This window comes from Centruroides sculpturatus, unplaced genomic scaffold, assembly GCF_000671375.1.
Source record: "Centruroides sculpturatus isolate CEXI.00-Female unplaced genomic scaffold, Cexi_2.0 scaffold27, whole genome shotgun sequence".
Taxonomy (NCBI): domain Eukaryota; kingdom Metazoa; phylum Arthropoda; class Arachnida; order Scorpiones; family Buthidae; genus Centruroides; species Centruroides sculpturatus.
This window is the reverse complement of record NW_019384318.1, coordinates 920,378-937,665: the sequence shown is the minus strand read 5'-3', so window position 1 is coordinate 937,665 and position 17,288 is coordinate 920,378. Positions and strand designations below refer to the sequence as shown.

Sequence of the window (17,288 nt, the reverse complement as noted above, 5' to 3'; positions counted from 1 at the left end):
TTCAAATTCCCTACATTACGTCACAGAGAGGTCAATGTATCTTCTTTCGTTACGTAACGATAATTATCGGAGGTGGAGGGAGGGATAAAATGGATCCTATTCTTACATCACGTACGAAAGAATCTGTTTTTTTTTTTTTTTTTTTAAAGTTTCTCACAAATAAAAATAAAAAACAAAAATTTGTTGTTAGCAGCCGTGACGTAACGGAGACGAAAGTGTTTCCTATTTGTTTTAATTTATTGTTCCCAAGAGGGAGAGGCTGCACATGTAAAGTGTGTTGTAAGAGCAGGAAATAACCAGGGTCGAGCAGGAAACGTGAGAAGGCGAAACGGCTTTCCACGTCCAATAAAGTGTCTGGAAAATGTCCTCTCAAATGGCGGTAATAACTTTCGCTTAATGATTCTCGAAGGACATTTTAATAAATGTGTATCTTCGGACTGGATTCTCTTCTTCAAAATATGCATCTTCCACTTGATTCTGGGGTGGTCGTGTAAACACTAGACAACGCCCGACATTTATACACGATCATGCCAGAGATCCGATACGAAAAAGAAACCGCCGAAAGCCACAGTACAAACAAACATAAGCCCTACACAAATACGGAAGTGAAACCCGAAAGACCCAAACAAATGAATTTTGAAGGTCTTAAAGGCTTAACGGATCGAGTTCTAAAACACAATATTCCAATGGAAGTTTTCTAATATTGAAACTTTTGTAATTAACGGCGATTTTAATGACTTAAAATGTATAATATAACAGTAAAAACAATTCAAATTTGGACGGGACAGAAAATAAAACTCAAACACGACAACCATTTCGAATATTAATCATCAATTTTACAACCCAGTTTATCATCCTCTCGCTTAAGATTTTCATAATAAAATAAGTATATTTCCTTAGAAATCCTACGATAGTATATATAAAATATACATTCAAGATAATATTCCTGAAGGAAATACATAAAAACCTGTTCAAAAAGGAAAAAAAATTCGGTAAAGCGCGAGTCCGGTTTACACAGGTTTCACTGTACTTATCTTCCTTTAACATACGTAAACGAATTGTTATATAAAAGCTTCAGTTAAAGATACCTTCGATATCCTGTGTTTAAATCTATATAATATTAAGAAAATTATTTTACTACAAATAATGAATGGAGGTTGGAAAAACGAATGACGTCTATCGAATAATAAATTTGTGAAGATGTCTTCTCGTGCGTCATTACTCCCGACCAGCTGCAATGAGTAAAATAAACCCTGGCAAGTCTGGTTGCTGAATGAACCGTGTCATTTCTATCTTCGATGAGAACATCAAACCACGTGACTATGTCAAACCCACTGAAAGATTGGGGGTGTTAAATTAAGATTTCGTACACACAAGAATCTACAAAAGCTTAATTTATGCCACGAAAACCGATGTTTTGTCATTGGCCTCACAGAAATTATCAGTATATTTTTTTTATTATCTCTTTTGCTAAATGGAAATTCTAACCTCAGGGGTTAGAATTTCCATTTAGCAAGTCATATCGTAAAAAGAGTCAACTCTTGATATTGTTTTAACCTTTCGCTGATAAACGATCCTTCGTTATTACTTGAAACACTTCTTTATTCTTTTGGATACATCATTGCTTACAGAAGTTGATCCGTTTCGGATTGTTTGATGTTTAATTGGGTTTCTAAAATCGCTGCGTGTTGGCCCTTCTTCTTCTTCTTCTTCATCCTCCTTTTTTTTTTTTTTCTTCTTCTTCTTCTTTGTGGTAAATATAATACTTGTATACTAACGCCCGTAAAGAAAATAAAAGACAACGTAACCATCTCCTCTCCTGTAAGATTACTTGTAAGGATACAAACGGGGCATTGATTGGAGTTCGGAATTTGTCGATGGGTCAACCGGGGTCAATTCTATCCATTTAAGAAATGTTTTATGTCGAATTTTAAAGAAGTTTGGCGATTTTCTCGAGTACGAAAGGAGATAAGCGGGCGACAACTGATGGAGCGCGCAGACATTCTCGGAAATAAGATATTGTGAAGTACGAGGTGTCAAGGATTAAGCAAAGCGTCGTCATCTGTAAACCATCAAACGCCCTTTAGTGTAATGTGAGAATCTAGTCATTTTTTAGTGGGAAGATGGGAACAAGGATAGCCGCACTGGAATTTAATAAGCAGCCTCATTCTTTAACATCACCGACTTTTTCAATAGGGATCGGAGAGAGAGAGAGAGAGAGAAAAAAATCCTTCGGTAACGTCTACCACATTGCATTTTTTAAAAAAAAGAGAAAAAAAACCTCAACCACTTAAAAGGACAATGTTTCTTTGCAGATTTCACAAAGGAAAAAAGAAAATCGATCAATGATCCTTCTGTGTTTTCATTAGGATCATCCGAATTAATGTTCCACATAAGTAATATCCGGTTGCTTACAATACTCGATGTAAACCTGTGCTACGTCGTAGAATACAAGAGGCCCTTCCTCCTCCATCAAATAATAACGGGCAATACGTTTATAAACTGAAGCATAAGCTGCAGCTCGTTTAACTTATATGAAAATATGGCTCTGCATCTACACATAAATACATTTAAAATGAATTAATAAACTAGGAAATATATAACAGAGACGAGACAATTCGATGAATACGCTGAAAGACCTGAATTGCAATTTATGTATATTCACGATTTCAATTATTATTAAAAATTAAAAGGCGGAATATACAAAAGATGGTTTTTCCTTTCTTTTTCTAAAGCTCTTCGTGTAAATGTTGCGGAACAAATGAGCGCTGTATCATCTAAAACAACAGCACATTTTATTAATGAATTGCATCCATTGACGAAACGAGCGCTCGACCACGATACTTTACACTTCTATTCATTTTCCTAACGCCTTCTTAAATTAAAAAATAATATAGTATTGTGTTAAATTCATATAAATACATTAAAATTTCATACCGCCAGATAATTAAATTACTTTAAAAACTGCATAAGATTCCATTAATAAAAATAACTATTGCTGTCTCTCCTGGGAAAGAATCGCCATCTGTTAATCATTTTGTTCACTACTACCACCCTTTTCAATTAAAAAAAAAGCATTATAAATTAAAATAAATACTTTAAATGGTAAATTTTTATTTAATTATCATCTACCATTCTAATTCATTCAGAGTATTTCAGAATTACTCTGAAAACATATGTATTAGATGAAATTCTACAGTAATTCTACAGTAAATTCTACAGTGTGTGTTTAATATGTTCTAATGTTTTTCTAACAATAAATGACATTGGCAAAATAAAAGTAAATTAAACAATCATTTCAATAAAATAATATAAACAAAAATTAATTAAATTTCCTAGCCTGAAGAAGATTATCATCCAAGAATGAAAGTACTAACCAAATTAATAAAGTTCTTTATATATTTTTTAAACTTAAGTGTAGTTTAAATACCACTAAAGTTTGTTTAATTTACTTCTGTCAAATTCTATTACAATAAACTTCAATCTAATTAAATCATAAAGCATTATATAGCGTAAGTTTATAATTTATTTATAGAATTACATATAACTTTTATTTTGATTAAAATATAAAAATAAATATTTATTTATTTCAGTATTTCAATCAAAGTAAATAAACTCGACATGTAAAACACTTGTTTCAATGCATTGTAATTCTAAGAATACATTTTAAATGATAGACAGAGGTACAAATTTAAGTTAAACTCTCGGCACATAGTTTTACCAATATACACAAATTAATAACGGGTAAGGTAGGCAAATATCTAATGACAACTATACTGCTACGTCACCAGGGCAAATGGCTCTATCTCAAAAGAAATTGAAAATCGGGTTGCTCGATCATATTTAATTCATATCCTTTATTAATACCATCCAATATCTAGCATTATAAACATTCTGTAATTATTACAGAACATTTCTCAACATTACTTCAGTAACTTGAATTTCAAATTTTTTTTTTTTAGGTAGATCTCTTGCCTTGAGATGGTAGATTGCAATTTGTTCTGCTTGACAACTGACAAGTTTCTTTTGACATTGATTGTAAGATACATCCTGATTTCAGAAATCTTAAAAATATAAATATTGTACACCTTGGAATCAAGGGAAAATAGTAAATCAAATTCCAAGTAAATCAAGGAATATATATATATATTTGTGAACTTCAGCTTACATTTAAAAGATAACTTTTAAATAACAAAAATACAGGACGGTAAAGAAAGTCATGTAACACCCCTGCTACAGAATATACGATGTGCACAAAGAATGTACGTGGTACATTGAACACATCATGTAACGTGCAAACCCTCTGTAACCGTTCGAGGTAGGTCAATAAAATCTTTCGGCAATCAATTCCTTAAGAAACTCTGACCCTAATTAATGTATCACATGATCTCCTTCCCATTTAGTTTCCAAGTTGCATTCAATACGGCAGCCATGCGTGTAACACAGCAATCTGTTTCCCCCTGGTCTAATGTGTTCCCGACATGAGTGAATTAACTTTGTATACATTCTATATTCTGTAGCAAGGGTGTTAAGTGACTTTCCCACCCTGTATATTATATTTAAAAACATTTTGACTAACCAAATAATTGCTGATATACAGTATACGTCATATTAAATGGAACATTAATTCATTCTGAAAATTTTTTAAAAAGTTAATATTAGATTTCTTTTTAATTTTTGATTATTGTCACCCTGTGGGAACTAAAAAGCCTTTTTTTTTTCTTTTACCTGTCACAGGTTTAGCTAGGACCACAAAGGGGCAGCCAGATGAGATGTACAGACTCCAACATATCTGGGACAGACCAGCCCTGTTCCTGCTTTAACTGCTGATTTGCTGTGATTTTAGCTCTTTATTAATAAAACATAACAACAAAATAAATAAAACTATGCAAATATTCTCTCTAAAAACTGTTTAATTAATAAAATATCTAATTATTTATTGTATTTTTGACAAGATATTAAATAGCAAAAATGCATAAATAATATTGGATTTTTAAGAATTATAAAAACGTATTCAAATGGTTTTCTACTTTTTAATTTATGAAACTTTGACTCTTTTCTTTGTTTTATTTATTAATCCGTTATTATTTACTAACAATGCAGAATAACCCACTTCAATTAAATTACTTGCTAATTATTACTACAAAAAGTATCTGTCATAGAGTTGTTTTTAAAATATATTCATTTTACTAATATACAATGTAATTTACTTACAAAAAGTAGACTTAGCAATGCCATGCTTGTTACTACCAGATATTCTTGACATGAAATACTTATATCATAAACATTTATTTGCTATGAGATAACATTTTTAACTTTAAATAAATAAATCGGTGGTGTGATGAATCAATTGCACTAGCTCCCAACATCACAAAGTCTACTCCTTGCAACTAATTTTATTTGATCACCAAGTATAACAAAAGAAATATGAATTATTTATGTTTTATTTCATAATTATTTTTAAAGTGTAATGTAATCTGTGAATACTTTATAAAACATAATCCAACACAAATTACTGTTATAAGAGATTCGAAATTCACATTACTGACAAGCATTTTATATGAATAATTAGTTTAATAATGTTTCTCAGAATAATGTTCTATAAGTTACTTGGGAATTATTTAATGAAATAAAATAATTATGAAATAAATAAATAAAATTATTTTAATATAAATTTAGATATCGTATATTACTCATAAATTTCTTTAAAAACTTTGTTTAATTATAAAAACACGCATGAATACATTAAGTAATTACTTTAAATCCAGTTGTCACATTATGGAACTACTGATGTGTCTCGATGCCAATTTTTCACTTGCACTTTGCAGTAAATTAACAGATATTCGTAAAATACTGTTTCAATTTTCTTGCTTCAAATTATTATATAGACACTGTAAACATGTTAAAAAAACAATTGCATATATACAATTTGCATGATATATACTTTCAAATATATAACATGGTACCTCAATGTTGAATTTTCATTAAATTATTGAAATTATAGATGATAGTAGATATCAAGTATCTTTAAGTTCTATGAAATTTTCAATTTTAACTTTTTATGAACATTGTTCTCTTCTTTCAATTTCTGATGATTTGAATTCTTATTCTTGCATTTGTTATCATTTCTTATGAATTTAACAGATGGACGTTCGATGTACTTAAATAAAGATGAATTTCTTGTAGGATCAATATCATCCGAGTAAGGAGTAATCTTCACTTCCAATATTTTTAGTAGTTGAATCATGATATTGTCCACATAATCATGTATGAGTAAATCAGCATGCTTGTCCTAAATTTAAAAAAGATCGTTTTCTTTTAAATTCGTAAGGAATATATATTTATTTATATATAAATTTCATAGAAATATAATAAATAAATGAATTAAGAGAAATAATGATAAAATATTTGCATTAGTATCTACATTCTAGTCTTATCCTAGAAATTATATTTTAATCTTTTTTATTTTTAGCATTTTTGTTTTTGTTTAATATCAGAATGTTATTATAAAAACAGTATTATTAGCATCTCCATTCTTCATCTGAACAATAAACCAAATAAGGTATGTACAACCATAAATAACTCATACATGAATAAATGAATCCATTTAGATAATGTTGTGTTAAGATTTACTTTAAATGAGTTGACTGCAAGACAAACCTAGTCTTCTTTATATTGATAGAAGTAAGACCTGAAACACATAAAGGAAAAATCAGAAAAAATACTGGAGGCAGAGTACAGACAAGATTTCTGATATTCTTATCCCGGATTTAAAAGAACAGATAGAATGAGAAGCAAAGAAATTAGGCACTTACTACATATAAACATCATGACAATATAAACAAAAACAATAATTGAAAGACTATTCTAAAAGCAAGAAAACTAAGACTCTCAAAATGCTATACAACAAGATTGACACAGTAAAAGAAAAACAGAAAAAAATCTCAAAACACTGGAAAGAACACAGTTGTAACCTTCTTTCCTCTAATGAATTAATCATCTCGAACTACCAATTGGCGAAGATGTACAAGGCTTATCAAACTGTTCTGGAGCATTAGAAAATTGAGACAACAACAAAAAACACTAATTTTATTCGTGGAATGCATTTCAGACTTCACTCTTCAGTCACTATTACATAAATATTGATACCTACAATAGTTTGATTAAATAATTTAGTATGATAGAAAGGAAAACAATCTAAAAGCGTGAAGAAAAAGAGTTGACTGTAGCATATCAATCGAGTTTTTTAAGTCTTCAAAAAATTTTGAAGCTGGCCTAGAAACAGCTGCATTTTTTAATCAACTTTCTGTTACGAATTGTAGTTTAAGCCGATTGAACATTTTAGTGATCCTAATGGCTCCATTTTTCACCAGTCAAAAATAAAACACTGTAAAGTTTAGAATTGTACAGAATATAATAATTTAATTAAAATAATAAATAATAATAGAGATTACAGTGTTTCATTTACATTTGTCTTGGCAGATAAATTAAGAGATGAAAAGAAATAATTACACAGCTAGTTGTTTTGCTAACTATACGGTTATTGCAATTTTTCCGACATAAAGGAAAAGTTTATTATCTAATAAATGCAGAATAAATTTAATAAATCTTTTCACTTTTCAGATTTTTAGAACTTTTTACTAGATATTTAACCATTATTTATTTTTATTTTTATTAGTGATGTAACGAATATTCGGTTACTATTCGCTATTCGGCAGAATACTGAATATTTAAGCACTATTCAGCCAAATACTGAATACCTAAAAACAGGAGTAAGAAATAACAAAAACACAGTAAATTAATCATTTTGGTATTTAGATTTAATGTTGTTTGTTTATATTTATTTATAACTTATAACATGCACAAAATAAAAAAATAATAATAATAATAATGTTAGTCACATGTATTCACAATTTATAATTACAAAGATCAGCACACGTACACGCCTTTTCGTTCGAGAATCGTCGCAAACATGTGAGGGTCTGACCCTGCCTATCCTTTTTAAGCACTCGTCTTTGCTCTTTCCTTTCTCTTTCCTCCATCTCTCTAGTCCACATATGCCTATGCATATATCATAATATGCACTCATGATACTTTCAATTCGCCACTTTTCCGTCGTAGTTTTTCCATTTTATAATTACGTGACTCATAGCCCGGTGATAATGGAGAAAAGAGACAGATAGGACGTCAGTATATATCACAGTTATGATTTCACAGCTTCGAGACACCTTGGTAACCCGAACGGTCCCAGGCTTTCACCCGTGCACGCTAACTGACTTTCATTACAAGCATTTAGCTTTCCAAAGTCTATGACAACAATTGTTTGGCATTGACGGCCACAAATTTCACGCCAATAAGCTGCTTCAACTAGTTTGATTATGTTATCAACTCAATTTCATATTTATTTTCACATTTTCACTTCACGGTCCTTCTCTGTTCTTTTCCCATTATTTACACGGGTAGGTCATTTCATTGTTATTTGCATTTGATATCATCATTTATCGCATACTGCCACGACACTCTTGTCTGTCTGCTACAACTGTCAAGAATTAACGCGATTGGTGAAGCTTAGTGACAGTGGGCCAATAGAGAGCAGGGTCCTTGCCATAATGAGGTTTGCATGCCAATTTTCGTACGTGCGTTAATCAAGCCAAATAGTTTGGCTGAATATTCAGCTATTCGGCCACACTCCTGGCCGAATATTCGGAATTTGGCCTGAAGCCGAATATACTATTCGTTGCAACACTAATTTTTATATAATCTTCAATTAGATCGGCTTTATAATTAAAATATCTTTTATTTTCATAAGAGTAAAACTGCTACAGTAGCATAAACAATAAACAAAATTCTTTTAATTAAAATACAAACAAATATGTGCTTTAATAAAGTATAATATAAATGTTGCTCCTGACAAGACGACCACTATAGCAGAGACAAGATAACTTTACGTATAGTTAAACTTAAAGAAATATGGTCTTCTCATTTTCAAAGCAATGTGACAAATCTTCTCTTCTAATACACAAAGCATTAAAGCAAACATTTTGTCTGTACTTTAACTTTGTAGAGGCTTGTATGTATTTGAAAAATTTTTAATGCTAGCAGAATTGTGTATATTTTAAAATATAAAACTAAAATATACATACATGTTTTGTAGGTTGTAAATTGCAAATTACTAATTTTCCATTATTTGTTTTTGTAAGGAGAGGTAAATTACCACTTGGTATTATTTGAAGAGTTGTGCCTAAACAAATACTCAAATCAGCTTCTCTGAAAAAAAAACCATTCCATAGTAAAAAAAACTCATAATTTCGTACATTAATTATAATAATTAATAATTTTAATTTACTTTGAATGTTTCTCTGCCATTTTTAAATCAATTTCAGGTAATTCATCTTCCCAATCCAAAATTGTGTCGTAGAGTGTACCACGACATGGTTTATTGTTAGATTTAGGAATAGGGCACAAGACTCCCGTATTTTTTTGTCCAACAGATTTACCTGCAGTATTTTGCACGAACAATCTACAAATAATAAAACTTCAAAAGTTAAAAAATTATAAAAATTAAAATGTAAATCAAATCTTAAAAATTTTTTTATATTGATGTATATAAAAATACTAATATACTCAACATGTTAACATGTTAACCGCTATCTGACATGCCGGCGGTCATACTAATTAGGGTCGTACAAAGCCATATGACCGCCAGTGGTCAGAACCAACTTTACAGATGCGCACAAGAGGCCACCACTAGGATGTAAAACGTCTTACAAAGCCAGGATAATTTAACCTTGAATGAAACTACATTGGTTATAGCAACGTCGAGCGATCGGATGGCTCTGTATGGCCTTAATTAGTAAGACTGCCGGCGTGTCGGATAGCGATTAACATGTTAAAAATAATATAATTCAAAACATTTTGTTCATTCAAATAAAAATCCAAATTCTAGTCAGTCACTAAAATTCATTTTGTTTTATATTATATGCAATATTATTGGATTATACTTTAGCAAGCTCAATAATATATTGTAATTAATAAATAAACATCTATATGCCGGATAGTTATATTAAAGCCAAATGACTGCCAGATTAAATTGGGCTATATTATCACTACTATTAAATACTATTACTCAGTATTTAATTATTAATAGTAGCAGTAGTATAGCTTGATTTAATCTGACAATCATTTGACTGCAATTAATCAGTTTAAAAATATACGTATCACATACTAAGTCTAAAAGAAATATATCAGATATTAACTCCAATTCTAAACACTAATTTATCAAACTCCAAAGTTTTTAAATTTAAACAGTCATCTTACTTACAATCATCAACTAAAGGATATCAAGATAAAGCCATTAAAAAACAAAGAGAAACTCATCACATTAGCTAAGCAAAAAGATCTAATATAATTATTATTATTATAAAGAGTAAGATATAAGAAAATAGCATATTATATGGTGAATTTCTATATATTATTAAAATAGCTTCATATTTACATATGAGATTTTTATTTAAATTTTTACCTTTTCAACAAGCTCTGTGGATTTGAAATGCTAAAAATTAAGTTGAAAAGTTTACCTTATTATTTAACTTAAATTTACAACTGACAATGCTCTCTTACAAACAAAAAATTACCTCTCCAAACAAATACTTCTGAATAAAAATAACATACAAAATCAATGACACGAGTGTCTACAATTGAATATTAGATAAGCCGGATGATTTTAACAGTTCTACTTGTCAGTGGTACTATAATTTCAGTATTATAGTATAATTTTTAATATCATAAGTCTGGGTTTATTCTCAAAATAGTTTGTTTTAGCATCTGATTATATGATTAGTTTAGCATTTGTTATTGATCAGTATCTCGTATCCTCTTCAAAAAGACTTTCGACAACTGTTTACTTGAAAGATGCAATTCATTATATACAGTATATTATTTATATAATAATGAAAAAAAAAATGTTATCATCACTAGATACTTAAATTAATAATGAATTAATTATAATTTTCAATCTTACTTGCATTTTTTATATTAAAAAATTAATTAAAAACCTATTATTATATAATATAATAATAATTTTTCTCTTTAATCCAATTAAAAATAAACTCAAATCAATTTTATGAATTTACAATAAATTAAAAGTTTCTAAAATCTCTACAAAACTTATTTAAAATGCAACTTTAATGTACAAAAATAATTATTAAATCAGTTATTAATAGAATAAAAAAAATGGATTACAGGCAAAAGTATAAATTACAGATCATTTTGGATAAAATCCAGCAAAAACTACAGAATGGCTTTAGAAATAAAAAAAGTTACAATTTGTTATTAGATTTTCTAGCATGGCCGATGCACAATACGACAATCTAGTCGAGGAATGGTGAATATTTTTGAGCCCATGTGCCATATAGTAAGCATATTTAGCTTTAAAGATTTTTATGCATGCCAAAGTTTTGGATTTTAAATAATTATATTTAAAGAAATTAAACAAATATTAATAAATGTAAAAAAATGATTTAAAAAAGTATTATCAAATGATAAATCAAAACAATGATTGAAAAGAACAGCTGATAAATCAAAATCGTATCATGCACTAGATGTTTTCTCCTTATGTGCCACTTTGGGCACATGCGCCTTACGTTCACCACCTCCGATCTAGTCAAAAGCAAAGAAGCCTGCAGAACAGTAATCTTGTCAATCGAGGACACTCATAACCATAGCACCATAGCCTTAGCAGTAGTAACAGTGTAATAAAAAACATTCTTTTTTATATAAACATTATTGTGTTCTTGTGTTTGGAGATGATCATATGAATTTATCAAAATGATTCATCAAGAAACACTTCAGTTTTAATATTTTATTACTACTTCAACATTTCAAGACAATAAACAGTCTAAAATGTGTGAAATTTAAAAAAAAAAAAAAACATTTTTATAATAACTTTTTCATATTAAATAACAAATGATTAAATTTTAAGCAATTAAAATAGTACCTTTTACATTTATTACATTTGTGAAGAAACATATTACCATGAAGCTCCGACAACTTAGAAGCAGGAAATCCGGATCGTAAGTGCAAACCGTCAACGTTCTGGCTGACTATGTAATGAACGTATCCGGCTTTCTCCAACGCCAGCAATGCCATATGCGTGGTGGTCGGCACAGCCTCGTCAAATGACGTGTTAATTTGAGGTTTTATGCCCTTCTCTTCTAAAGTCCAGACTCCCTTTGGTCCTCTATAAATCGATTAAATTTCAAACATTAATTTGAGATAGCCCAATATAACGACTGCCCAATTCTCACCTAAAATCGGGAATGCCCGAAGAAGTGCTAATTCCTGCTCCAGTGTGAAAAACAGTATGATTAGATTCTCTCATCCATTTAGCCAATAATTCTACTTTTACTACGATATCATCCAGATCATCGTGTTCCTAAGATATATTTTTATAATCAAACAGTGCTTTGAAGAAATTTTGGGTAGAAATTACTTTTTGCATACATCATATACAGCTGAACTTGTCTATCTCAAATCTCAAGGAAACAAGAAAAAAATTCAAGACAGACAGGTTTTGAGGTATAGAGGCTCATGCACAGTAAATGGTAATGGGCTTGATTGCAGATAAGGTATTTTATTAATAAGATGGCAAGTACAGTACATACATTAGGTATAAATAAAACATTTTTGACATACCTGAACAGAAGTAGTTTATCAATTAGACACAAGTCAAATTCTTAGCTAATTAGAGAAAAGCAGCATTATTTGCAACTACAGTAGAATCTTGTTTTAACAAATCGCAAAACAATGGATTTCTCAGAATAATGGCGTCTTTTCCAGGTCTCGCCACATCAATGTAATTTTACTGCCTTTTAGTGGTTCTGTTACTCAGAATTTTGTATACCCCAAATCTATTGTAAACTTTACGTTTTTCAATATTTAGTTAATATTTGAGATATTTGTTTCTGGAAATCTGTAGAGTTTCATGATGCACTTGTTACATTTTGGATACATACAATGGAAGAATTGTACGAATTGCCAGCTGATAAAATTGAAGAGGAGTCACATAGTGAACACTTGCTGGTCTAAGTGTAATGCTGAAATTTAGTAAGGCATCAAGTATTTTCAAGTCATGAAGACTTTCCTGACGAATTTCAGCATAAACGAACAGGCTGTACTGTGCATGACATTGCTAATATCACTAAAAAAAAACTGGTCCATCTTGATGTGGGTAGAAAAGAGGTGTCGAAAGAAACCAAGATGGGCAAGTTTTTTTTAACAAATCGTAAAGTCAAGCAAAGTGCTAATGAGCATATGTAATTTGCCTCTTTTTATGCTAACAGTATGTACAGTTTTCTTCAGCTTTATACAGTGGTGTAATGTACAGTAAATCATATACAGCATAATATATGCACATGCTACAAACATATGTTTTTCTATAGGATAAAGAATAGAGATCCCAAGTGACTGAATAATTTCAAGTACTGGTATTTCTTATATATAGGGATTAAAAAAACTGAAATTTCTTTGAAAAATGGATATTTTCCCGGGTGCGCGAGAAATCCGTCATTCGCAACATAACGGATTCTCGGAACAACGGAAAGTTTTCGGCAGCCCGAGCAATCCGTTAAAACGAGATTCTTCTGTATATACTGGGCACGTTTCCTCGTCGGGCAGCTAAGTAAGGAGGCCAACGACATTCATTTCGTACAAAACGATCTACGTCGTTGGCTCACTTACTTCACTTACTCACAAGGAAACGCACCCACTGTATTGCGAGAAACAATTCTCAACTGCAATTTATGCTATCGAAACTTAGCGGCCAAGCTTTGAATTTGTAGTGAGATTTTAGAAGAAAATTATTTGAGATAAACATGGAAAATATATTTTATTTAGGCTGAAAGTGCAGGGGAAAAATAAATTTCGAACTAAACATGTTTGAGACAGACAGGTTCAATTGTATGAACAAATTACATGTAAGTAAGTAATTATACTTCATAATTGTAATATTACCTCGGGTAGGCCACAAATCCCTTTGTCATCGTAATCTGAAAGACCTTCCGCATAATTACAAGACATTACGTCACGTTCTTCCAACAATCGTTAACTTTTTAATCAGTGTTCATTTCATTCTTTCCCGGAAACACGTTTTCATAACATAAACAATAGGAACACAATATACAATGATTACACCGAACTTCTTAAATTTCCCGCTTGAGGTCACTTTTACGATTACTTATAAATAAATAACCGAATAATCTTCAAAATAAAAATATTATAGCAATTATTATTTATTATATTTATTATTATTTACGCTTAAAAATTTTTCACTTCTATACTACATTAAGCATAATGTACACAATAATTCTGAGTTGTAAGGCTGAGCGCTCCGACGCGAGAACACGAGTCACGCGATCGATTCCGGTCGACTGGGCAATTGGCATTTAATGCAGACGCGAGCGAGCGATATGTGGCGAGAAGAGGCGAGACGCGATAAATATCAAACCTAGCGAGAAATCTCGTTATCGCCAGCGAGATTTCTCGCTTGTGTATGTTTTTCCTTTGCGAGAACTATATCGTTCGCAACTCTCGCTGGCTACAGTCGCACCCTTAACCACTTTTTCTATAACTTGAATATTAAAAAGCCGAAATGACCCGCCTAATTCGGGACGTCTAGTCAAATTAGCGAAGATCCGCAGGAGGAATCACCCGAAGAATTTCAAAAATCTTCCGAAGATGACCACTACTTAACGCATTTGTACTGTATCGACTGTTATCGCGTCCAACAACCAAAGGTGATAACGGCAACGTAACACCCGAAAGAGTGACGAAAATAACGACGGCAGCCAATTACCCATCAAAGACACAAACGGATTGGCTTAAACTCGAATTGGAAAGGACGAGAGATAAAAAAAATGGAAAGAATTACAAGAACTCGAGAAACGAAGCGTGGACGAGTTGGTGGTCTCAACTAAATCTAATATCGGAATAGACGTTGTTACAAGTAAATCGGAATTATTGCCTACCCGAATTGTACACGGCTTTCTAATTATCTCTATTATAATAGTTTGCGCAATATTCGTCCAACTGTGTAAAAGATTCTCCTCCGAACCGATTTGTTCGCCGAGTCCAATCGGAAAGTGTATTGCACGGAAACCGAGACCATCAGAATCGGCGAAAACGACTTTAATATTACACGAGACCCGAAAAGAAAGTATCTTAAGAAGTTTGTCGTCACTTCATTTACAAAATATTTCGTCGTTGGTGAAAGTTCAACGAATGATCCAAGGTTTAAACGAAGAAGAAATCGAACTGTCGACCACCTTCCTTACCTCTGACTATAACCTGAATCCACGAATGATTTTTAATAATCGATAAGGATTCGTTAAAAATTTGGAGACTTGTAAAGAAACTAATTCTGAAGACTTATTCCAAAATTGTTTGCGAGAATATTCTCCTCGACTTGATATTATGGAAAACCAAATGACCCGCAATGGCATCTTTAGTGGACCGAGTTTTTATTCAGTTGTATTGAATCTTTTTCAATATACGTACAGTACCATAACATATCTGTGAATATAATATATTGCAACTTATTTTAAATTAATATATCTGTATAAAATAATATAAAAAGACTTTATTCGTAATAAGGATATACAATTTTATTAATTCAGTCCAAAAACTCGAATAATTGGAAATTTTACTACCCAATCGGCTCCCATGGATTCGAGTCGAGGTAATGAAAGAGGTTTTTTTCTTTTTTTTACCGGCAACTTTGCATTTTCACGAAACCTCGCGTGTAATAAAGGACCCCGTTGTCTAGCAAAACACGCACCGGCTCGAGTTTACCATCGGCAATCGTGGTGGTGCGTGTTTGCAACAAAAATATTTCATGTGCAGCTATTCCGCGTTTATTATTCATAGAATTACGATGGAAATACGAAACTGTCAAAGTGATTTTATTTTCTACACCATAATTTAATTTATTTCCAAACTGAAAGCGGATCGATCTGTTATGTTTTCTTATTGCAGATTTCACACATTTTCCTTTCTTTTCACTCTTTAATTCACAGAAAGCAACGCGCCTGTTTCCTTAAAGTAGTCCTTTGTTTTTTTTGAGAACTTAAACTTTCTTAAAATACAGAATCGTGTTTCTCATTGCAGTAAATGCAAACGTTTCGAGCAATAGGCTCTAAGCACTCGACGGTTCGAAAACAATCTCTATTGTATACAGTACACTTCCCTTTTGCTGGGTTGCAACTTCGACTATCGCCCAAAATACCCACATTTTGACTTAAGAACTGTATTAAGCCGAGGTGCCATTAAATTCTGAAGCATAAGTGAAGACTCTCTGCACTCGATTTCAAGCTTCAAAAACAATAATCCCGATGCATCGTATTCTTTCCCTTCTGATTTGTCTAAGAACTAGATCTACAGTTTAAATATTTCAATATTTTAATTTGTTTTCTTTATGTTTTTTAATCATAAATTGATTTTAACTTTTTTTAAAAAAATAAAAAAAACATTAAAATAAATTTAAAATTAAAACGATTAATTTTGGAAATGTAAATTCTTAAATGATTCGATCTCGTGCATTTAAATTTAAAATTTAAGAACTCTTAAATACGAAAGGTTCTGTTTTATATTCTCTTTAAATATTTACATAATCTTCCAGAGATACGAATAATTTTTATTTATCTGTGAATTATAAATAAGAAATCTTCATATTTTTCTTTTTGTTCAGGTATGTTACATTCTGCTGCAGTTTTAAAAACAAAAGGAACAATATTATTCCACTTTGTTTTTCTTATTTTTATGAAATAATTCTCATCTATACTGTATATATATATATAATCGAGATGGATCTATATATATATATATAGATTGATAATCTATATATATATCTATATATAAAAATGGACGTGTGTGTCCCTATATTTCACTTTTCAGTCAAAACTACACATCGCACATGAATGGTGTTTGTATGTGGTAGTAGCCCCAAGTCTCCATTCGTGCACTATGGTGGTTGCTATAAAGGTGCGGGAGATATGGGCTTGGAAGTGGTTGAAAGTGGAAGATTTTCTATTTCGATTTTAAAAATTTTCGAGTTCGAATTCGTATTCGAATTTAAATTCGAATTGGTTCGATTATAGAACGATTGTAAACGTTCCAGAAAATTGATCAAATTGAAAATAGTTCGTTTGACTGGACGTAAAAATTCTCTAATTAGTCTGGAAACGGGGGACCTAATTCTTGCATTCTGTGAAAACGGGTAAGATTAGCTATAATGT

At 31.0% G+C, this 17,288-nt stretch overlaps 2 protein-coding genes across 4 annotated transcripts in view; one reads left to right on the top strand and one right to left on the bottom strand.

Moving 5' to 3' along the window:
• Positions 1-3,577: 3,577 nt before the first annotated feature.
• On the bottom strand, positions 3,578-14,200 carry LOC111624542 (NAD-dependent protein deacetylase Sirt6-like). Of its 3 annotated transcripts, none has more exons than XR_002756595.1 (7): positions 14,011-14,200; positions 12,306-12,433; positions 11,996-12,238; positions 9,347-9,520; positions 9,144-9,267; positions 5,758-6,292; positions 3,578-4,848 (listed from the first exon to the last, which is right to left on the bottom strand). XR_002756595.1 is itself a non-coding variant. In XM_023367421.1 (6 exons), exons 1-6 carry the CDS (start codon positions 14,074-14,076, stop codon positions 6,035-6,037), a joined length of 993 nt encoding a protein of 330 aa, XP_023223189.1. In that variant the 5' UTR covers positions 14,077-14,200; the 3' UTR covers positions 5,585-6,034. The 3 variants fall into 3 exon arrangements, 1 of the variants encoding a protein (XP_023223189.1); XR_002756594.1 differs by lacking the exon at positions 3,578-4,848 and having other exon boundaries at positions 5,594-5,891; positions 5,967-6,292; XM_023367421.1 differs by lacking the exon at positions 3,578-4,848 and having other exon boundaries at positions 5,585-6,292.
• Positions 14,201-16,605: 2,405 nt separating this feature from the next.
• The window catches only part of LOC111624130 (probable helicase senataxin), a 5,304-nt gene continuing 4,621 nt past the window's right edge, over positions 16,606-17,288 (top strand). Inside the window, exon 1 of the mRNA XM_023366928.1 lies at positions 16,606-16,741. The gene's annotated coding sequence lies outside the window, so the exon portion shown is untranslated. The remainder of the gene's footprint in view (positions 16,742-17,288) is intronic.

Excerpts from the sequence above, each read along its gene's own strand:
- LOC111624542 (XM_023367421.1), bottom strand. The coding sequence starts at position 14,076 with ATGTCTTGTAATTATGCGGAAGGTCTTTCAGATTACGATGACAAAGGG. Across the intron at positions 12,434-14,010 it reads GGATTTGTGGCCTACCCGAG|GAACACGATGATCTGGATGA; the intron begins GTAATATTACAA and ends AATATATCTTAG. Across the intron at positions 9,268-9,346 it reads ATGGCAGAGAAACATTCAAA|AGAAGCTGATTTGAGTATTT; the intron begins GTAAATTAAAAT and ends TTTTTTTTTCAG.